Source organism: Balaenoptera musculus, chromosome 2, assembly GCF_009873245.2.
Source record: "Balaenoptera musculus isolate JJ_BM4_2016_0621 chromosome 2, mBalMus1.pri.v3, whole genome shotgun sequence".
In the NCBI taxonomy this organism is placed as follows: Eukaryota; Metazoa; Chordata; class Mammalia; order Artiodactyla; family Balaenopteridae; genus Balaenoptera; species Balaenoptera musculus.
The window spans coordinates 102,129,673-102,151,181 of NC_045786.1; the positions used below are offsets into that span (position 1 = coordinate 102,129,673).

Below are 21,509 nucleotides of genomic sequence, written 5' to 3' on the forward strand. Positions count from 1 at the left end.
TACTGGCACCTGTTTGTGTCAAGATATGTGTGAGCCTGTGAGTCGTGTGTGCATATGTCTCCATCATTTCCCGGCGTGAATGTGTGTGTGTGCACGCACCACTGCAACGTGTGCATCTCTGTGATACTGAGTGTGGGTGTGGCATGAAGGGGAGGATGTGTGTCACTGTGTCTGCAGGGGTCCTGCGTCTGAGCCACCCCCAGCCCGCCCTCCTCCTCCGGCTCTGTGGCTCCTCCTAGGCAGTGGCCCTGCCCCTCCCCTCTTCTCCCTCCCAACCGGTCTGTGCGGGGGGAGCTGGTGCTGCGGCCCCCCCCCACCCCTCCCCATCCAGGCCCCATAAATAGCTGCAGAGCCGGAGTCGGAGCCTGCGCCAGCGGCTGGAACAGCAAGGGAGTCAGGGCCAGGGCCAGAGAGCTGGAGAGAGGAGCCCCCGACTAGAGCCCAGGTGAGCCCACCCTTCCTCCCTAGCCCAGCCCCAGCCCGGCCCAGCCTGGCCCAGTCTCCATAACAACATCGCCCCCAGCCTCCAGAGAGGTCTCTAGTCCTGCCCAATACCCTCACCATCACATGCCCCTGCCCAACTCAGGGGACCTGTGAGAGCTGGGAGACTTGTGGCTGGAATGCAGAGGACGGCTTCAACTCAGACCCTCCCTCACGTATCCAGAAAGGCACACGCTGTGGGGAGGGGGTACCCAGCCAGGGAAGGGTCCCAGTTCTGAGGGAGGTACGGGAACTGTCACACCCTCCTGAAGACAGACACCCGACTAGGGGACAGACACGGGGTGGGGGCATTCAGACACACCAACGGACACTCACTGGGGAAGCACGACATGGGATCAGACAGCCTCACCCTGAGATGTGGACAGACAAAGATAGATGGATGGCCCCGCCATGAACTCAGGCCAGCGGACCCCTGCCTGCTGCTGCCCGAAGCTTGGTGCCTCTGCTGGGGGAGGGTGGCGTGCGTGCATCCCACGGGCTGCATGGAGGGGGCCGAGGCGCCCCAAAAATCCTGTCGCTAAGAGACAGTGCCAGTGCTGCCAAGAAGTGTGAGAACAGGGGAGGTGGGGAGGAAAGCCAGCGTTGTCATAGTGGGAGCCACTGCCAGGAACCTGGAGGAGATTTCAGCAGGGACCGGGCTCTGCTTCTCACTCTGCAAGCCCACCATCCCTCCCTTTCCGTCAGCCAACCAGAAGGTGAGTCGGGGGAGGTGGATGGGGACAGCCCCGCAGGGTACCTTCCAATCTGCCTCCTCCTGCCCACTGCAGCCTCCATTCCTGACCATCCTCTTCAGACTGGCAGGGACCCCTTGCCCCAGTTCAGCTCCTTCGAGCCAGGACTGAGTGCAGCGCTGACTCAGACATCAGTCAGGAAATAGCAGAAGGTGCTGAGGTAGCAGAAAGTGTGGATCAATTGATGGCCTAGGAGCAAGGCTGCCAGGAACCCCCCGAGCCCTCTAGCCCTCTACAGCCCCATCCACGCATATGAGGCCAGCAGGGGTGACAGGGGCACTGGGCTATGTAGAAGTGGGGGGCTCGGGTCCTCCACCCTCCCCAGCTCAGTGCTCAGGGGAAGCTGACCGAGGTCACTGGGAAGCAGGTCCATGAGATGCCAGGGCCTCAGGGAGAAGGGCAAGGGGGTGGGCCCCTGGCTCCCAGAGACAGACCCCTCCCCTGGCAGGTGTTCCCCTTCCAGCGTCCAGGCCATCTGCTCTGTCCCCACAGGGACATGTCCGGCCCGGAGATGGCATGGGTGCCTGAGCCCCCAGCCATGACACTGGGGGCCTCGAGAGTGGAGCTGCGGGTGTCCTGCCACGGCCTCCTAGACCGAGACACGCTCACCAAACCTCACCCCTGTGTGCTGCTCAAGCTCCACTCCGATGAGCAGTGGGTGGAGGTGAGAGCGGCTGGGATCTCCTTCACTCACCTCCGGGACTGAGAGGGAGGAGGCTGGTGGGGGCAGTGAAAGCCTCATGGGGGACTGTCAGGACTCCCAGGGGCCTCTTCCAGGCTGTGTGGGTAACCCTGCAGATGGGGGTGCCATCATTACACACACAAACCATTTTACAGATTCCAAAGCCCACAGAGTCCCGCTGGGTCCTGAGATCGCCCCCGAAGTCAGTGGCACCACTCCCAAATATGAGAGCCCCAGCAGGCTGATGGTCCTGGGGGCTGGCAGCACCCTGAGCTTGGGGTTCAGCCCAGGGAGAGAAGAGCTAGTCGCTGGGGTGCGGAAGCCTGAGGAAGGCGGGCAAGACCGGGGCGGTCCAGGGCAAGGCAAAGCAGCCCGGGTTCCCAGAAGGCACGCTCCCCTCTGCTGCAGGTGGAGCGCACAGAGGTGTTGCGCTCCTGCTCCAGCCCTGTCTTCTCCCGGGTGCTGGCCCTCGAGTACTTCTTTGAGGAGAAGCAACCCCTGCAGTTCCACGTGTTTGATGCCGAGGACGGAGCCACCAGCCCCCGCAATGACACCTTCCTCGGCTCTACCGAGTGCACCTTGGGCCAGGTCTGCATTCCCACCCCACCCCCACCCCCATCGCTCTGCCTCTGGAAGCCAAAAGAAGACAGAGGATAAGCTCTGGAGCTAGTTCAGTCGGGGCTTGGACCCCGCCCGTCTCCACCATTCACCAGCTGTGCAGCCTTGGGCTAGATATTTAACCTCTCTGAGTCTTAGTTTCCTCAAAACAATGCGGGTCACAGTGCCTACCCGTTAAGGTTGCTGCGGAAATTAAGTCCAATTCTAGCCCAAGTGCAGCCCCTGTGAGAGCTCAAAGGGCACTTATTACCCTGTCCCTTGTACCCTGGCCAAAGCAGGTGGGGGCGTCACAGCTGGGTCCCCCTCCACCTCCATCCCCAGGTTGTGTCACAGACCAAGGTCACTAAGCCGCTGCTACTGAAGAATGGGAAGAACGCGGGCAAGTCCACCATCACGGTAGGCAAAGTCACCTGTACTCACCCTCCGGCAGGGCATTAATGCCCCTGCATGGACATCCATGGTGACATCATGCCCAGGGCTAGCTCCCACCGAAGGGAAAGGGCCCTGTGGGAGTGGGTTGAGGGAATCCTGTCATTTGTGTCTGCCTTGCAGATCGTGGCCGAAGAGGTATCTGGCACCAATGACTATGTGCAGCTCACCTTCAGAGCCCACAAGCTGGACAACAAGGTTGGAAACCCAGAGTCCAGGTCCCCATCTCTACTGTTAGGGAGGCTAGCCCCCCTACTCAGGACAAAGCCCAGGTCCCAGTGCTGCTCCGTTCTTGGTGTTACCCACTTCCCCCTCAGACCTCACCAGACTCATGGACACTTTCCCCCATGTCCCCAGGATCTGTTCAGCAAGTCTGACCCTTTCATGGAGATCTATAAGACCAATGGGGACCAGAGCGACCAGCTGGTCTGGAGGACAGAGGTTGGTGCCTGGGGCTGGGGAGAAGGAGGGAGGAAGGGGACAGCAGGGGAAACTAGATCGGGGGTGACCAGCTCTCTGTGCCTCTTCAAGGTGGTGAAGAACAATCTGAACCCCAGCTGGGAGCCGTTCCGTCTGTCCCTGCACTCCCTGTGCAGCTGCGATGTCCGCCGGCCTCTCAAGGTGAGGCCCCCGCAAACAAGGGCAGCCTGTTGGAGCATCCGGCCTCTGCCGGAGACCGTTCCCCCACCCCCACCCCCGAGTGTGGCAAGCCCCTCCCTCTCCCCCATGTGATACCCCTTCCCACTGCGGGTAAAGAACCAGTCACAGCTCAGTGTTCCTATGTGTGTGCCTCCTAGCAGAGGCCAAAGTCCCTGCCGGACTGAGCCAAAGGATGAAGTTCAGCAAGTGGCTTGTCTAGGCAGGTTGAGGACATCTGTTTGGGCCTAGCGACTGTTGGGCCCCTACCACCCTGAGTCCCTCCTCCTGCCCCCAGGAACCTCTGCAAAGCCTCCCTGACCCTGACCGCCCCACCCCCCTTGCCTTCTCAGTTCCTGGTGTATGACTATGACTCCAGTGGGAAGCATGACTTCATTGGCGAGTTCACCAGCACCTTCCAGGAGATGCAGGAAGGAACAGCAAACCCTGGGCAGGAGGTACCAAAAAGACCCTCAGCCAGAATCCCACCAAGATCCCTGGGAGAATCCTGAGGGTGATGCTGAAGAGCCCCCCCACACGTGATAGGAGGTGGAGAGGGTGGAAAGCCCTGGGCTCAGCCTGAGGACTGAGCCATGGGGGTCTCACTCTGGGAGGCTCCGCTGGAAGGGGGAGGAAGGGTCACGTGATGTGACCCTGGGCTTGTGGGGTATGTGGGGTCTAGATGCAGTGGGACTGTATCAACCCCAAGTACCGGGACAAGAAGAAGAATTACAAGAGCTCAGGGACCGTAGTGCTGGCCCAATGCACGGTAAATTCCAGTGCCTGCCTCAAGCCCTGCCCCACCCCGACCCCCGAGGCAACCTCAGATTCAACCCTGCCCTCATTTCAAAGATCATTTCCCTGCTCCTGGGAACTGAGAACCCTTCCCTATCCACCACCAGTTTCAACCTCAAAAACTCTGGCCCCTCCCTTTCCCCTACAGAAGCCCCACCCAGCTTCCTCCTCAAGGGACCATCCCTCCACCTTACTCCCCCCTTCCCACCAGGTGGAGAAGGTGCACACCTTCCTGGATTACATCATGGGCGGCTGCCAGATCAACTTCACGGTAAAGGCCCAGGGGACGGGGACATGGCCAAGGGGGAGGGGCTAGGCCCATAGTGAACAGAAGAGCCCAGAATCCCCACTGCCCCTACTTGGACCTCTCGTGAGCCTTAGCGTGGTCAGCTTGTTCCCCTCACCCGACTCTATGATGAGACTACCTGTGGGCTTGTTTAGATTCACCTTAGGCCTCCCTACAGGCCCTAGCTCTGGCCCAGCCTCTCTGTTGGCGCTCACGGATGAACCATAACACTTTCCCCATCTCCACCAGGTGGCCATTGACTTCACCGCCTCCAATGGGGACCCGAGGAGCAGCCAGTCCCTGCACTGCCTGAGCCCCCGCCAGCCCAACCACTACCTGCAGGCCCTGCGTGCAGTGGGAGGCATCTGCCAGGACTACGACAGGTAGCAGGGGGTCGGGGTGTTGGACGGGCAGGGGCGCCTTGCCCAATGGGCCCCCACAGACTTTTCTTCTCCCCAGTGACAAACGGTTCCCAGCGTTTGGCTTTGGGGCTCGAATCCCCCCCAACTTTGAGGTAGGCTGGGTGCGAGCGGAAGGGAGCAGATGTTGGGAGGGTCAGACAAGAAGGGAAAACATCCCCTGGCTGGCCTCACCCTACCCTCACAGGTGTCCCATGACTTTGCTATCAACTTTGACCCGGAAAATCCTGAATGTGAAGGTAAGAGAGGAGATTCCCACCAGCCCCGCCTCCCTGCATGCAGCTTGCTGCCTACTCCTGTACACCCCATGCAGGAGCACAGACTCCATTCCCCTGGGCCCTGCTCCCTGCCCCTTCACCCATCCAACACCTGCCTTCATTTGATAAGAGTTCCAGCCCCTGGCCCAGTATCTGCCCACCCAACTCCGCCAGCACCTGGACCATCCAACTCTCCTGCTTAGTGAAGAACTTGGTGGCAGGGCAGTCCTCAGACAGAGAAGCACCTCCTGGCTTTAAGGGCGTTCAGGAAGGGCTCCCTGCTAATCTCTGCCCTCCTCACCTCTTTGCCCACAGAGATCTCGGGGGTCATCACCTCCTATCGCCGTTGCCTGCCCCAGATCCAGCTCTATGGCCCCACCAACGTGGCCCCCATCATCAACCGCGTGGCGGGGCCAGCCCAGCGGGAGCAGAGCACTGGCCAAGCCACGGTGAGGAGCCCCAGCTGAAGCGGGCAACCTGGTGTCCTCGGGTGAGGCCCGGGCCCGGGCTTGGGGCCGGTGCCAAGGCCGCAGAGCTGACCCTTCCTCCCCCTCTGCCTGCCCTCAGAAGTACTCGGTGCTGCTGGTGCTCACGGACGGTGTGGTGAGCGACATGGCCGAGACCCGCGCCGCCATCGTGCGCGCCTCCCGCCTGCCCATGTCCATCATCATCGTGGGCGTGGGCAACGCCGATTTCTCCGACATGCGGCTGCTGGACGGCGATGACGGTCCACTGCGCTGCCCCCGAGGGGTGCCCGCGGCTCGCGACATCGTCCAGTTCGTGCCCTTCCGGGACTTCAAGGACGTGAGTGCCCGGAGGCCCCTCCCGGCTGAAGGACTCCTCAGCTCCCCCTGCCGCCCAAATCTGACCCGCCTCCCTCACTTGATTGATGTCCTGCGAAGGACGCTGGAGCTCAGCTGGCCACCCGAAGCCCCGCCTCTTACCTGAGCCCCTCCTTCCCCCACTCTCCCGCCCCTAATCACATCCCCGTCCCCATCCCAGGCCGCACCCTCTGCGCTAGCTAAGTGCGTCCTGGCCGAGGTGCCCCGGCAGGTGGTGGAGTACTACGCCAGCCAGGGCATCAGCCCCGGGCCTCCCAGGTCCTGCACGCCAGCCACGACGCCCAGCCCTAGCCTGTGACAGCCGACAACCGGACCGACACTCCCTCAGTCTCTCAGTGAGTCCTGGGACGCTAGGGGGGTGGATCTTGGTGGAGTCCATCTCGGCTGGGTGTGGTGTAGACGAGGGTGCTTATGACTATCCCACTCTCCCCCAGGTGCCTGTCCTGACCCTTGTGACTCAAGTGACCAGTGCCTCTCCCTCTTGGACCAGCTGTGCCCCCTGGGTACTGGAAGTGAGTGGTGAGCCCTGCTCCATCTCTCCAGGCCCCATACCCCTCAGCCTTGTGGCCCCTCAGTGACTTTCTTCAGTGATCCTGACTTTCTAGCCGTTAATAAAGGGAACCACTCCTAGCACCTCAGCCTCTACCCATCATGCCTCAGATGCCCGTTGGGCAGTCAATAGCACCACACACACACCATTAAGAAATGAGGACCAGCACCTTTTGAATTCTGAGCCAGAGCTCCCCAGACAGCCTGGTGGCTCTGCAGTTTCACCCCAACTATGTGCCAGTGAGATCTGAGGAGTCCCTACCGTCAACTCCCAACCCCAGGGGGGCCCAGGCCCCCTGGGGGTTAATTACCAGAGATAGAGGGGTAATAAGGGGCTGTCAAGGGGGCAAGTTGATGCCCTCTTAAGGTGTCTTCAGAGAAGCTCAGCTGAGCCCCCCAGGGGCTGAACTCCAGCCCTCACACAGCTGTGAGGCAGCCTGAGAAGGGGTGGGGGGGGATGGGGTGCGGGACTGAAGGAGGGCAGCAGGTCTGCTAGTGAATTATGAATACAGAGGGGGTATCTAAGGTCTTTGCAGCCTGGTTTTCCTGGTGTGTGAATGTGTGTGTGTAAGTGTGTGTGTGTGTGTGTGTGTGTGTTCATGTTCTGCATATCCCTGACTCTCCAGAGTATGGCCTTTAGTGGTTCAGAAGTCCAGCTGTGTACTTTGTTGTTTGTTTTTTTTTTTTGGCCGCACCTTGCGGCTTGTGGGATCTTAGTTCCCTGACCAAGGATTGAACCCGGGTCCCTGCAGTGAAAGCTCTGAGTCCTAACCACTGGACCACCAGGGAACTCCCTGTGTACTCTTAATAACATTGACAACAATAGCAAACATTGCCATTTAGCATGTGTGAAGCTTTGTACTTAGTGTGTTTTAAATGCGTTCACTCTCACTAGGTAGTTACCATTATTTTCCCCATTTTCCTGACAAAGCAAATGAAGCTTGATTGAAGCTCACCCATGGTCAAAGAAGAACTGATAAGTCTGGAACTTGAGTCCAGGCCCATCTGACTAAAGGGCCCACATTTAATCATGAGTGTGCAACTTCTGTTTGAGGTGAATCCATGTGACCCTCAGCTTGTGACCCAAGTGTGTGTAAACATGGCCCGGTTGTGTGTACGGGTGTAGGTGGGTATGGATGGGCGTCTCTGCCCATATGTGTGCCGTGCAGAGCCTCAGCCAGTTAAGGAAGGCAGGCAAGAGCAGTAGTGGGTCTGGATCACAGCTGTAGAGAGCAGGTGAAGATCTGAGGGATATCCAGAGTGAGGGAAGAAGAGCTGGGCTCCTAGAAGGACCTTCCCTGCCCCAGCCTCTCCCTTCAACGATGCACGTGGAAGGGGATGGAGGAGGAGAGGCTAAAGGTGCCGTGAGCCACTCAGAGAGAGGAGCCACAGCCAAAGAGGGTGGCCAGTAGCCAGCAGTGGGAAAGGGAGAGGAGAAGAGAAAGAAATCCTGGTGGAGATAGAGGAGAGGACTCCCATGGCAGGCTCCTGAGGGGAGGAGGGACGAGCTCGGCTAGAGGAGGGGGAGGAGGGAACAAGAATGGGGATGGGAAGAGACAGCTGGGGAGGGGGTGGGTAGAGGGGGCAGAAAGGAAGAGAGACATATGGGAGCCTCTTCCCCCACACCCAACTCCTTCTCCCCATTTATTATTTCCCTTAGAGGACCTACAACAGAGGCTGCTCCCAGGTAACTGCTCCCAGCCCAATGCCTCTGTTCTGCCCAGAGCCCCCGCCCACTCTCTCTGTAGGCTGCTGAACTAGAGGGCTGGGTTACCATGGCAACTGTGAGCCGCCAGGATAGCCACAGGCAGGCCTGGCCGGGTCACTACTCTTCCTGGGCTTCTATGCAGTGGAGGTGGGAGGGGGAGGCTCCATCTGGCCCAATCCCCGCCCCTCCCCCCCATTTTCATTGGGGCTTCAGAACTGAGATGCTCCATTCCGCCCAGGTGGGGGCTATCCAGCCTCTCTCCTTCTCCCTCTCCCTCTCCCTCTCTCTCTCTTTCTCTCTGTCATACACACACACACACACACACACACACACACACACACACACAGGCCTGGAGCAAGGATATAGAATAAACACTTCTTAAATTGCAAGAACATCTAGCCAATAGCGTACAGTTGTGCCTAGACTTCAAGTTTAATTCACAAAAGCTGCATTCTCTCAGCTCCTTGTCAGGCTGGGGAAAGTCTCACCTCAGCCCTCAGAGAGACAGGAGGGAGCAGGGGCACCCTATGCAGGTCTGGAGGCCAAGGCAGCATGGAGGGAGCAACAGAGGACCAGTGCATGGGCCTATGCTGCAGTCAGGAAGCTGGAGCAGGACAGAAAGTCCCTTTGGTGAGGCTGAATTCGGGGCTTCTTGGGGAGACCATTGGGGCTCCCACACTAAGGAGAGGCCAGAACTGGAAAGGTGTCAGAAGTCATCCAATCCAAATGAGGATTAGATGAGGTAATCGAGACCCAGGGAGCAAGTGATTTGCTCAAGGTGACCACGAGGTATCCTGTGGCAGAGCTGAGACTAGCACCCCTGGCTTCAGACTACTGCCCAGGGTTCTCTCCCAGCCCACACCAACCACCCCCAGAGCTCCTCAGGCCTTTGCTGCTCTGGGCCCTGCAGGCCACGGGCTTTCTTCAAGAAAGCCTCTTGAATAGAGTTCCTGGTCTGTCTTGATATGGGGAATTGAAATCTTGAAAATGCAGTAGTCCTAAAATGGGGAGGTTACAAGCCTTGGAATGAAAACATAGCCTCATTGCTAATTACCACCTTAGTGCACTACAGGTTGAAAACCTTGAATTAAAATCTAAGCTGAGCCGGGAGCTGCACCATTCCCTTACCTCCCATTCACTGTGCATCATCCACACCTCCTTGCGCCCCGCCCCCCGCCCAGTGCCTCGCACTGACTCCTGCAGACTTCAGTGACCTGGTCATGTAGAGTGGGGCAGAAGGTGAAGGGTTTCTGTGCACGTCCTGCGTGAGGGAAGGGGACCCCTCTTCCAGAAAATGACCGGCATCTAACCTCGGAGCATGCCTTGAGGGTCCAGGAAGTTTGGGGATATTTGTGTGGTCATCCAAAGGAGTGTCTGGCACCAGAAGGCGCTCAGTAACCATCTAGTGAATGGTACAGCCGCCTCCCGGGTGGTGCGCGCCACCCGCCCACCGACTCCACCACTCCGCGGCCAGTGGCTCAGAGGAAGAACTGGGCGTGGCCTCCGGCCCTGGGCCGCTCGGGGCCAGCCGGTCACAGCGAGCCTTGTAGAGGTCGCGCTCCCTGGCCAGGCGGGTCACCTCGGCCCGCAGCGCGTCCAGCTGGGCGGCCAGGCGGGCGCGCTCGGCCTCCAGCCCGCGCCGCTGTTGTAGCCGCTTGGAGCGACAGGCCTGCGCGTACCCGCGGTTCTTCAGCGTGCGGCGCCTCTGCTTCAGCCGCAGCGCCTCGTCGCGCCCGCAGCCCCGCAGCTGCCGGTTTAGCTCCCGCACAGACATCGACACCAGCGCCGCGTCCGAAAACCGCTCGGCCAGCTGCAGAGGGAACGGGCAGGGCCCGAGTCAGCGCCGGCTCCCGCCCTGCTCCAAGCTCGGGTGGCCCCGCCCACCCGGCCCCGCCCTCGGGAATGCTCCGCCCCCGGCTCCCACCTTTACCTGAATGTGCGCCTTCCCCTGAATCTGTCCCGCAGTCTAGATCCCGTTCCAGGTCCCAACACGCCCTCCCCTGCCCCGCACCCCCGCCATGGGTCCCCGACCCCTTTGGGTGGTCCCCGCGTGTCCCACCCACCGTCGGGCGAGCCAGTCGCGCCCCTGAACCCCACATTGACCTAGAGGGCTCATGAGCATCCAGCTCCTGGCCCACGTGTGTCCCGTGGGCTCGGGCCAGACAGACCCTTCCCCTCCAACACACCTCGCTCCCCTGTCCTGAAGGCTGCAACCCTGTGACCCTCAAAGGATTTGGATTACATCTTAATGCCCTCAACACCCCTGTCTGTGTCTATAATTAATAGGATGAGTCCCAATCCTTCCTGAGAAGGTTGGGGGCTGGGGCAGCACGAAGTCTTGAAAAGGCCAACTTCATTCCGGTTCCCACAGTCTCAGCTCTGCTCCATTCCACGCACAACCCTTTCCGTGGTTCCCCAGACTGAGTATCTATATACCTCCCTTAATCAACCATTCCTGACGCCCTTTAATTCTCAACTCTCCCCTTTTGGTCGATCCTCTTCTAACCTTGTCTTCTCCCTCTTCCTCCTGATTCAGGCTACTCATTTCTCTCTATTTGGAAAAAAGAAAAAAAGAAGGGCCAGAAAATAGTTGTCTCTACCTGATATCTTTTAAAAGTCCTTCTTCCCTTCTCCTGTCCTCTACCCCTTTCCCAATCGGTAACCCTCTCCGGGGACTCTCCTTCCTCTCTGGGCTGGCCTCCTCCTTCACCCTGCCCTCCCTCGGACCAGCTCGCTGATCACTCACCTGGGCATGCTGGGCTCCAGTCTCCTCTGGGCTCCCTGGGTAGTAGGGGTGGGACCCTTCAACAGGGACTGGGCCTTGACCCTGCAGCAGCTCCACGGCCTCCTCAGGACTCAGCCCCAGCACCTCCCCAGCCCCCAACTGCTGTTGCAGGGTGGCCAGCCAGTACAGCTCCTCCAGGCCTGGCCGGGTGCCCTCGGTGGCACCCACCGTGCCTGGCTCACTGAAGGTGGGTGATGGAGGCACTGAGCTGTAGGGTGTGGAGCCCAGTGAGGCTGTCGGGGGGCCAGATCGCCCCTCCAAGGGTTCCCGCTTTACCTCAAACTTCATCAAGTCAAAGTCATTGACATATTCCATGGCCAGGGGACTGGGAGGCAGTGCCATTCTGGGGCTGGATTAGGAGGGGTGCACCTGCAAAAAAGAGGACAGGTTTGGAGCACCTGGAGGCTGCCTGCCAGCCTCCTTGACCAAAATCCGCTTCCCCCAAAGCCCAAGCGCCCTGGGGACAGAGTTCTGGAAAGCTGGGGTGATGGCGCAGCCTGTTCCCTGCACAGTCACCTCCGGGCTGAGGGACAACTTCCTAGGTGGCAGGGGCTCCTGACCATGGGGAAAGCAGCTTAAAGCCTGAGTGAAGAAGAGGATAGCAGAGGCTCTGGCCCACTGGTGCCTCTGGGATCTACGAAAAACAAGAAGACTGTGGCAGCACTCCCAACTCCAGTGCTGGGACATGCTGAGCATCTCTGTCATCTCAAGAGGCATCATTTCATTTCCAAGCAATTAAAAAGTGTTGCTTAATTAACTGTGACAGAGTATGTGTATATTTTAGGGCAATGGAAAGGCACATATGCTGTGGATTTTAAAATAGATGGATAACATGCTGTAATCTCTCTCTCAGAACACCCAGGCCAATGCCTTGCACATAGTAGACCCTCAATGCACATTCATTCTATGGATTAATTGATGAATCCCTTTTCTAGAAGCAAGAGGCTTTTCAAGGAAAACAAGAAAGGCCCCAGAATCAGTTCTAGAAAGATCAGGACAGAGTGGTGACTATCTTTCCCCAAGGCTAATCTCTCCAAGGGAAACCAATCGAGACTGGTTTTCCTCCTTCCATCCAGGACCTGCAATGTTGTATGAACTTGATCAGGTCACCTTCCCCTTCTGACCCTCGTTTCCCCTTCTGTTCAAGGAAGGTAGTTGGACTTTAACATTTCTCAGAGGGTGTTCTGTGAAACATGAAGTCTGAGAAATATCCAAGAAGGGGTCAGTGCGCAGATCATTCTGAGAAATGCTGCCTCCCATCCCTGTGAACCTCTTGCAGGTTCACAGAGCACCGCAGCATAGTAATCTGAGAAGTCCTTCGGTAAACCATCTGTTCAACTTCAAGAGTGTCCCAAACTTATGTCACCCAGGAACCCTCCTCCCTGTTATCAACCACGGAGCATGTGCCCACCTGAGTCACCTCTGGCTAGGTGACCTCGGAGAGCCTTCCCAGCCTGGAAGTTCCAAGCTTGAGCCCAACTCCCAGTTCCAACAGCCCCAGGAGGAACAAGGCAGAAAGTGCTCATCCCCAGGGCTTAGAGTTTGGCTCCATCTCGATGTCCAAACCTAGGTAACCCACTTTCCAACCATATCTCAGGCCTCCAGGCTCTGCCCAGAGAGGTGGCAGGAGGGACAAGTCCTCTCTCTCTTCCTGTCCCAGGTGTTGCCCTATTTATTGAGCCCCTCACCCTTGAGAAGGCAGAGGGGATGGGAACAAAAACACAGATTGAAGGAATTGATCTTTGGCAGGGAGGAGAAGGTGAGACATAGAGAGAGGTGTCCAGAAAGAATCGGATGAAAAGCTAAGTGAGGAGGGCTGTTTATCTTTCTGATGTGATAGCAGTGAGGGACATAAAGCCAGTCAGGGTGGGAGTAGAGCAGGGGACAGAAGTGTGAAGATTCCTGAAAACAAACAATAGAAAGAGGACAGCAGGTGTCAGAGGAGGGGGCTCCAGGTGAGAGGCCTGGCACCCAAGTAGGCCTCAGACATACTCACTTTAGGGATGGCAGAGATGATTGGTCAGTGTCAAAGCCAGGCAGGCACAGCTTCCCCAGAGACTGGAGGCCCCATTGAGCAGGGCCTGGTGCCTCTGTGCTCAGAACAAGGGGCTGTGGCCACAGAGCCCACTGGGTACTCTTAAAGGGCCAGCTCTCTGAGGTCATCCATGGTTTTCAGGCCTCCAACCAATGAGGTAAGGGGATCATTTGCATATCTCATTGGCCTGAGGGGTTGCAGGAAATGAGAGGAGAGGACAAGTCTGCCTGTTCTCAAGGAAGGGAAGGGGGCATCTTCCCCAACAAAGCGCCTCACTGATGGTCTGACTCACTGTTCTCAGTTCCCCATTACAGAGTGCCACATTGGCCTCCGCCGGCACCCTCATGAGGACACAACCCTCAGTCCTTGGTGACTGAAAGCCCGGGACTGGAAAAGAGGGCCAGACAAGCTTCCAGCACCTTTACCGTCCAAGGCTCTGCAGCATCCTGTGGGTGTTTTAGGGGAGTATAAGCTCTCCCAAGCCCACTCTCACCTGGCCTGTTGGGTCTGTTTCCTGTTTTCAGGAACGCTCACATTTCTGCTCCCTGCCTCACTCCCACCTTATTTGGCCTCATGCCCCTCACAGTTATGGCATCAGAAAGATAAACAACCCTCCAGGACTTGCCCATCCTAGTCTCAGCCTCTCCAATTCCTGCGGACCCAGCCCCAGGACAGGCAGGCCAGCTTGGGAGCAGGAACGGAAGAGGGAATGAGGAACCCTTTTCCTTCCTTCCAGGACACCTCGGGACACTGAAATCCAATCACCACCAATCCGTCAGAGACACTTTTGTAACTGTCCTCATTTGCCCTCTGCTTCCCCTCACCTTTTCCTTGTGTGTGTCTCTGTCCCTCTTTCTTCCTCTCTCACTCCTCCTGGTTCCCAGATGGCTGGCGGGTGACCTACATTTTCAGCCTAATCCCCTAACACTTCTTAGAGCTATCATCCCCAAGTAGAAGTTGGAACAGAGATACTAGGAATTAGCCAAGGAGATGTTTAAACCTGTCTGAAGCTGTTTAAATAGGGTCTGTACTAGAATAGAACTCCAGGAGTTAAAAGCTACTTCCTACTTTCTAAGGACTTCCAAACACTCCCCTGGGGTTAACAGGTCCTCTTTCCCAACCCAGAGAGAGACCTGGGTGTCCATCAGCCCCAAGGATCAATTATAAAAATTAACCTGGTCCCAGCCTTAGGTGTTAGGTAAAGAGCTGGTAGATTCAGATGATCTAAGACAGTGGTTCTCAGACCGGGGTCCCCAGACCAGCAGCACCACCTGGGAACTTGTTAGAAATGCAATTCTCTAGCCTCACCTCGAACTTACTGAATCAGACACTCTGGGGATGGGACCAAAAAAAAATCTATGTTTTAATAAGCTCTCCAGGTAATTTGGATGAACACTGAAGTTTGAGAACCCCTGATCTACAGAGTGCCTATAGTCAACTCAGATTCCTTTGGGGGGTGTGTGTGTGTGTGTGTGTGTTTGGTCTCTCCTACCATGCTCTCTACACACATATAAGAAGACCAACATCAGAGGACATCTCTCTTCCCGCACTTGGCCTCCATTTTATAGAGCAGAGACCATTGTCATCATTCAAGTGGAAAGGCTTCTCGGTGTGATTGCCTGAATCTAGTGCTGTTTTCGCAGAAGAATCGAAAAGCCCAAGGCCTAGGAACAAGGCCACAAAATGGGAATGGGGACCATGGAGACCAGAGCCCAACACATGCGCATGGAATGTGGTTCTAAGGTAAATACCCAGGAAAGAGACCTCAGAATTTCCCTGGTGAAGAAGGAATAGCAAGTGTTGACTGCAGCCCCTTTTGCAGGCCTGGTCTGGTCTAGCCAGACACTTGCCCCCCAGCAGCTGTCAGGTCTGCGCTGATCCTCTTGTTTACTGGAGCGCTCAGAGGAGAGGTGGGAGGGCTAAGCTGCTAATGGGCTGAAGGAGTCAGACTAAACAAGCTCAGGCGAGTTGAGCCGCTCGGGGCTCAGACCAGGCACCACTGACCAGGGAAAGGAGTCTGAGGGGTGAGGGCTGGACCAGGGGAAAGGACCAAGGGCACAGAGAGGAGAAGCACATTGGTCAGTGAGGACCCAGGAGGTGGTTCATGGGTTTTCCTGGCAGGAGGGGGACGCAGGCTGAGACTGACTGGCTCAAGGACATTTGGGGACAGAGAAATGGGGATGAAAAAGTTGAAACCAGGTGGACTCTGCAAAGGACAAACAGAGGAAGGGAGGCAAGAAGACTTAGCTAAGGAGGCTGTAGGTGTAGACCTAGGAGAGAGGGCAAACTAGTCAGGGGCTCCCCAGGAATCTGGATTGAGGGAGACAGAGGGACGTAGGCACATGGAAGAGATGGGCAAAGGCCCATGGAGAACTAAAAGAGAAGAAAGCTTCTGGGAGGGGATCAGGAGGGAGTAAGAGGTGATGGGAACAAGTGACTAGAAGAGCAAAAGTGGTAGAAGAAGGGAGAGAGGAAAGTAAGATTGGGGACCGAGGGCTTCCCTGGTGGCACAGTGGTTAAGAATCCACCTGCCAATACAGGGGACATGGGTTCGAGCCCTGGCCCGGGAAGATCCCACATACTGCAGAGCAACTAAGCCCATGCGCCACAACTACTGAGCCTGCGTGCCAAAACTACTGTAACCCACATGCCACAACTACTGAAGTCCACGCGCCTAGAGCCTGTGCTCTGCAATGAGAGAAGCCACTGCAATGAGAAGCCGGCGCACCACAACGAAGAGTAGCCTGTGCTCGCCACAACCAGACAAAGCCCGCATACAGCAATGAAGACCCAATGCAGCCAAAAATAAAAATAAATTAATTAAATAAATTAAAAAAAAAAAAAGATTGGGGACCGAGAACTAGAAACAAATACAGAACAGACAGATAGATGGTCAGGCCATAGAGAAAGAGCAATGGACAAAGGACAAAAAGTCAAAGGATATGGACAGAGGGATGCTGGATCATGGGGAGAGAGGGCCAGGCAGGTAAAGGACCTGGAGAAGTGGGGTAGAAAACAAAGAGGAAGGAGAGGACGGGAGACAGAGTCAGTAATCCAGGATTCCATTCTCCTCTGTCCTGCACCCCCATTTTTGCAGCCCTGTACCACCTGTTCTCATTTCTAGTTCTGGCTTATGGAATCCAGATCTTTAGTAATGGATCCAAATCCTCAAACCTCTTCCTGGTCTACCTCATACATTCATTCATTTGACAAATATTGATTAAACACCTACTCCGCACCAGACACTGTGTTGGGCGTTAGGGACACCTCAGTAAATCAGACTGACACCAGCCCTGTCTTCATGGAGCTTATAGACTGACAAACCAGAGAAAAGTCAATTTGTTGCCCTTAGGCCCAGGCAGGAGTGGCCCGTGCCCTAGGCCCTGTGCTTTGAAAGGCTGTGCTTTGAAAGACTCTGGCCCTCTTCTGGCTGTGTCCCTTGGAGTGAGGGGTCCAGGCATCCCCTGCCCACACCCCAAACCCCTTCTGGACCGCACTCCAGATACTTAGGAATTCCTTGTCCAAAGAGCCCCAAGCCCACTTCTAGGGCCCACATGGACCTCTTTCCTGGGTTTGCCCTCCTAAGGGTAGATCACACTACTCGTGCACACATTTCTAGACCCAGTGGGTGGCCAAGGGGTGGCTGTTTGCAGGAGGCAATGGACAGAATTGGGATGTATAGACAGGAGGTCCACGTGCATGCACATGAGGTGTAGAAGTAGAATATGGTGTCAGAGGTGGGAAAAGAAGTGGGCCCAAAGGCCAGTGGCTGAAAGCTGCTTCTCTCCACACCACCACATTCTGCTGTGGAATCTTGAGGATTCCAAACAAAATCCAAATTTGAACCAAATTCCAGACCATTGTGTGTATATCTGTCAAGGTAGAAGGGTAGAATATATTTTATTTAATAGTTTGTTAGCTTGAATCATACATTTAAAATATTTAAACACAAGGTTTGTGAGCCTCTATCTGTACTCTTGCCCCAGGCCCTACATATGCTAGGGATGGGCCTACATAAAAACAAACCATTAGAACTTCCCTGGTGGCGCAGTGGTAAAGAATCCACTTGCCAATGCAGGGGACATGGGTTCGAGCCCTGGTCCAGGAAGATCCCACATGTCTTGGAGCAACTAAGCCCGTGAGCCACAACTACTGAGCCTGTGTGCCTAGAGCCTGTGCTCTGCAACAAGAGAAGCCACCGCAATGAGAAGCCCTCACACCACAACGAACAGTAGCCCCCACTCCCCACAACTAGAGAAAGCCCGCGTGCAGCAACGAAGACCCAACGCAGCCAATAAATAAATAAATAAATAAATAAATAATATCTATTTAAAAAAATACAAAAAACCATTATAACTGTTGCAAGAAGAGGGACCCCTTCCAGGGCCCAAGAATGGGCTCTTGTCTAACACTTGGGAATGAATTGTCCAAGGAGACACACATGCTGACAAAGCAAGAGACTTTATTGGGAAGGGGTACCTGGGTGGAGAACAGGAGGGTAAGGGAACCCAGGAGGACCACTCTGCCACATGGCTCGCAGTCTCGAGTTTTATGGTGATGGGATTAGTTTCTGGGCTGTCTCTGGCCAATCATTCTGACTCAGGGTCCTTCCTGGTGGTGCACGCATCGCTCAGCCAAGATGGATTCCAGCTAGGAGGATTCTGGGAGGTTGGTAGGACATATGGACTGGCATCACCTTTTCACCTTTCCCAAATTCTTCTGGTTGGTGATGGCTTGTTTGTTTCATGTTCCTTACCAGGACCTCCTGTCATAAAACAGCTCATGCAAATGGGTTAGTGTGGTGCCTGGCCAGGGTAGGCAGTTTCGGTCAGTGGTTCCCCTAACATAATGAGATGGGTGCTATGCAGGAGAAGGTCAGGGGGCTATGAGACTTTATTTCATGAGGACCTAATCTAACGTGGGGGCAGGGGAGAGGGTAGCATTGCAGGGACAGCTCGCCTAAGAAGTCACATTAAACTGAGACTGGTCAGGGGAGTAAGAAGTGACCATGCCTGGTGGTGTGGAGAAGATGGAGATTCCAAGCCACAGGAATAATGTATGCAAAGGCTCTGGGCAGGGAAGAGGTAGACACATTCATGAAACTGAAAAAAACCCAGTGTAACCAGAAAGCAGATACCAAGGAAAGTGGGAAGAATGGCAGTAGCTGAGGGTGGGGCCAGATCATGCAGAGCCTTGTAGGCCAAGTTTAGGACGTGAGCTCTACTCGAAGAGCAATGAGAAGCTACTAAAGGATTTTCAGCAAGGATGTGGAATGATCAGGTTGTGTCTGAAAAGATCACTTTGGATCTATGGTGGAGGATGGCGAAAATGGAATCAGAGTCAGATTAGGGGGTTAATGCAGTTATCCAAGTCAAGTTGGGGGGATATCTTAAGCTGGAAAAAAACCCAAAGAACAAAAAAAATCTCCGAGATGGAAACTTGTGTACAGGTGATTTGTTGGGAGGATTTTCCAAGTCAGTGAGAGAAGTGGGACTGGGCAGAGGGAAGAGTTGAAAACCATTACAGCTGAAACAGAGGCTTCAGCTGACCCCATAGGAGCTCTGGAGCTAGGATGGACCTTCAGAGTGTCCCAAATTGAGGCAAGGGGGCCAGGACTTTGGAGCCCTGCATCAACCAGTCATTGGACACCAGCTGCCCCAGGAAAGGGGGCATTTGGCAAGACAGCTCCCTTCAGCCATAGGTGGTGCTTGGGGAAGTGCTCAGCTTTGCACCATCAGCAGCCAACACTCAGCGGCTGGGACATGATCCTGAAGGGGGCATCTGGGCAGCACGCCACAGCACCCACTGCAGGGGGTCTGTGAGATGTCCAATGGCTGGGCCCAGAAGGCCCTGGGGAGGACAAAACGCAAACTAAGGCAAAACTGGTCACACCCTGCCCCTGTTACTGAACACACGTTCGCGTGCCCAACAACGCACAGTGAGGCCAAACAAACTGAAACGTTGGAGTTTGGAGTAGAGAAAGGTTTATTGCAGGGCCAAGCAAGGAGAACGGGTGGCTTGGGCTCAAAAACCTCAAACTTCCCAGTGGTTTTCTGGGAGTTTTTATGGGCAAAATCTGGGGTGGGAGCTGCAGGGTATGTGACTTTTCTTCTGACTGGTTGGTGGTGAGATAACAGGGCAGTGTTCCAAGGATCTTGTGCTCAGCCTGAAGTTACCATTCTTCACCTGGGTGGGGGCGTTAGTTCCTGCAGAAGAGCTCAAAGATATAGTTATGTATATCCCTTGAGGAGGAACCAGGACCCTGCTTTATCGCCGCACTATTGTTTCTTGACTGTTCCTCCTCTGTTTCTGCCTTACCTCCCCTCCCTGATTAGTAACTGTTTGAATCTGCCCTTTGGTACTCGGGGAAGGTCTACGAGGCTGAAGCCTTTTTCCTACAACTAAGAAACCGGGGACACAAAAAGGATTTGTACCTGGGAGGGCCCCACGGGGTCCTGCTCAGTTTCAATGAATGCCATGATCCTGAAGGGGGTTCTGGGCCACACTCCCCAGCATCCACTGCAGCGGGTCTGTGAGACATCCAAGGGCTGATCCAGAGGGCCCTGGGGATCAGAAAATGCAGACCAAGGCAAGGCTGGTCACACCCTGCCCCCTGGTGGTGGCCGCGGACACTAGGCCAGCTGGTGGACCAGGCTAGGAGGAGGGCTAGAGAACTGAGCGAAACTGTGAGGCGGATAAGGGGAATCGGATAAGGAAACCCTCAAGGGAGCCCCTTGCTCAGTCTGCCTAAAGCTAAGGAAGAATGGCGGGGGATTAGAAATGTGGGATTCGGGCATCCCTGGTGGCGCAGTGGTTGAGAATCTGCCTGCTAATGCAGGGGACACGGGTTTGAGACCTGGTCTGGTAAGATCCCACATGCCGTGGAGCAGCTAGGCCCGTGAGCCACAACTACTGAGCCTGCGTGTCTGGAGCCTGTGCTCCGCAACAAAAGAGGCCACAATAGTGAGAGGCCTGCGCACCGCGATGAAGAGTGGCCCCGCTTGCCGCAACTAGAGAAAGCCCTCGCACAGAAACGAAGACCCAACAGAGCCAAAAAAATAAATAAATAAATAAATAATAATTTAAAAAAAAAAAAAAGAAATGTGGGATTCATTCATTCTTTCACTCCACCAATGTTGATTAAGTGCCTAATTATTATGGGCCAGATTCTGCTAGGAGCTAGAATAAAAAGAAGACTAAAATTTGGGTCCTTTTGGAACTTCCCTGGTGGTCCAGTGGTTAAGAATCCGCCTTCCAATGCAGGGGATGTGGATTCGATCCCAGATCGATCGGGGAACTAAGATCCCACGTGCCGTGGGGCAACTCAGCCCTTGTGCCACAACTAGTGAGCCTGCATGCCGCAACTACAGAGCCCACACACTCTGGAGCCCGTGTGCCACAACTAAAGAGAAGCCTGCTCACCACAACGAAGAGCCCGCATGCCGCAACTAAGACCCGACACCGCCAAAAATAAATAAATAAATATTTAAAAAATAAAATGAAATTTGGGTCCTTTTTTCAAGTAGCTAACACTCCAGTGAGGATTACAGAGATACAAAAACAACTACAATAAAGTGTGATTAATTTAAAAATATAGGTATGTACACAGTATTGAACCAACACAGATGAGACAGATGTTAATTCTAAGGGGCACACTGACCTTCACACAGAAGGTGATGTTTAATTTAAATCTGAAGGGCAGAAAGGTTCACAGAAGTGCTCTGGGAACTGCAGAGTTTGGTATATAGGAGAGAAGGCAGCAAGCAGGGAGGTGGGGGTGATACCATTGGATAAATGGGAACCAGGTTATGAAGGACATCAGTTGCCATGTAGTAGGAAGCCTTGAAGGAATTTTAAGCCTAAGAGTGACATGATCTCATTTTTTCCTTAAGGACAAATCAAGGAGACAGTATAGGATTGCAGGGGGGAAAAAAAAAACTTGGTAATTAGAGTCAGAAAGACTTGGATTCAGATTCCATTTCTCCTGCTGATCAGCTGTGTGACTTTGAAGAAATGACAACCTCTAAGCCTCAGTGTCCACATTGGTAAAACAGGGCTATTGTGAAACTGAATGAGATTATGCATGTAAAGCTACTGGCTCAGAGCCTGGCACCTGCTGTCCATACAATAAATATTCCTCTCTCTTAATTTTCCAAAGTGAACTTATGCACCGAGTTTGGAGAATAACTTGGTGGGAGGGAGAGGGGGTGGCATTTGGAGAGGTGGGAGGCCAAGA

At 55.1% G+C, this 21,509-nt stretch overlaps 2 protein-coding genes across 3 annotated transcripts; one reads left to right on the top strand and one right to left on the bottom strand.

Annotated features, from left to right (window-relative positions):
• The first annotated feature begins 373 nt into the window (after nt 1-373).
• CPNE6 (copine 6) lies at nt 374-6,834 on the top strand. Of its 2 annotated transcripts, none has more exons than XM_036843144.1 (17): nt 374-445; nt 1,725-1,896; nt 2,323-2,502; nt 2,854-2,928; nt 3,085-3,159; nt 3,319-3,402; nt 3,493-3,582; nt 3,951-4,055; nt 4,280-4,366; nt 4,604-4,663; nt 4,928-5,061; nt 5,138-5,192; nt 5,285-5,336; nt 5,670-5,803; nt 5,922-6,158; nt 6,357-6,531; nt 6,631-6,834. In XM_036843144.1, exons 2-16 carry the CDS (start codon nt 1,729-1,731, stop codon nt 6,492-6,494), a joined length of 1,674 nt encoding a protein of 557 aa, XP_036699039.1. In that variant the 5' UTR covers nt 374-445; nt 1,725-1,728; the 3' UTR covers nt 6,495-6,531; nt 6,631-6,834. The 2 variants fall into 2 exon arrangements, with proteins under 2 accessions (XP_036699039.1, XP_036699040.1); XM_036843145.1 differs by lacking the exon at nt 374-445 and adding an exon at nt 1,141-1,196.
• Nucleotides 6,835-9,855: 3,021 nt separating this feature from the next.
• NRL (neural retina leucine zipper) lies at nt 9,856-13,298 on the bottom strand. Its single transcript, XM_036842034.1, has 4 exons — nt 13,235-13,298; nt 11,200-11,607; nt 10,960-11,004; nt 9,856-10,263 (listed from the first exon to the last, which is right to left on the bottom strand). Exons 2-4 carry the CDS (start codon nt 11,578-11,580, stop codon nt 9,856-9,858), a joined length of 834 nt encoding a protein of 277 aa, XP_036697929.1. The 5' UTR covers nt 11,581-11,607; nt 13,235-13,298.
• Nucleotides 13,299-21,509: the final 8,211 nt, after the last annotated feature.

Excerpts from the sequence above, each read along its gene's own strand:
- NRL (XM_036842034.1), bottom strand. The coding sequence starts at position 11,580 with ATGGCACTGCCTCCCAGTCCCCTGGCCATGGAATATGTCAATGACTTT. Across the intron at positions 11,005-11,199 it reads CTGGAGCCCAGCATGCCCAG|AGAGAAATGAGTAGCCTGAA; the intron begins GTGAGTGATCAG and ends TTTTCCAAATAG. Across the intron at positions 10,264-10,959 it reads AGGAAGAGGGAGAAGACAAG|CTGGCCGAGCGGTTTTCGGA; the intron begins GTTAGAAGAGGA and ends TTCCCTCTGCAG.
- CPNE6 (XM_036843144.1), top strand. The coding sequence starts at position 1,729 with ATGTCCGGCCCGGAGATGGCATGGGTGCCTGAGCCCCCAGCCATGACA. Across the intron at positions 2,503-2,853 it reads CCGAGTGCACCTTGGGCCAG|GTTGTGTCACAGACCAAGGT; the intron begins GTCTGCATTCCC and ends CTCCATCCCCAG. Across the intron at positions 3,160-3,318 it reads CCCACAAGCTGGACAACAAG|GATCTGTTCAGCAAGTCTGA; the intron begins GTTGGAAACCCA and ends CCATGTCCCCAG.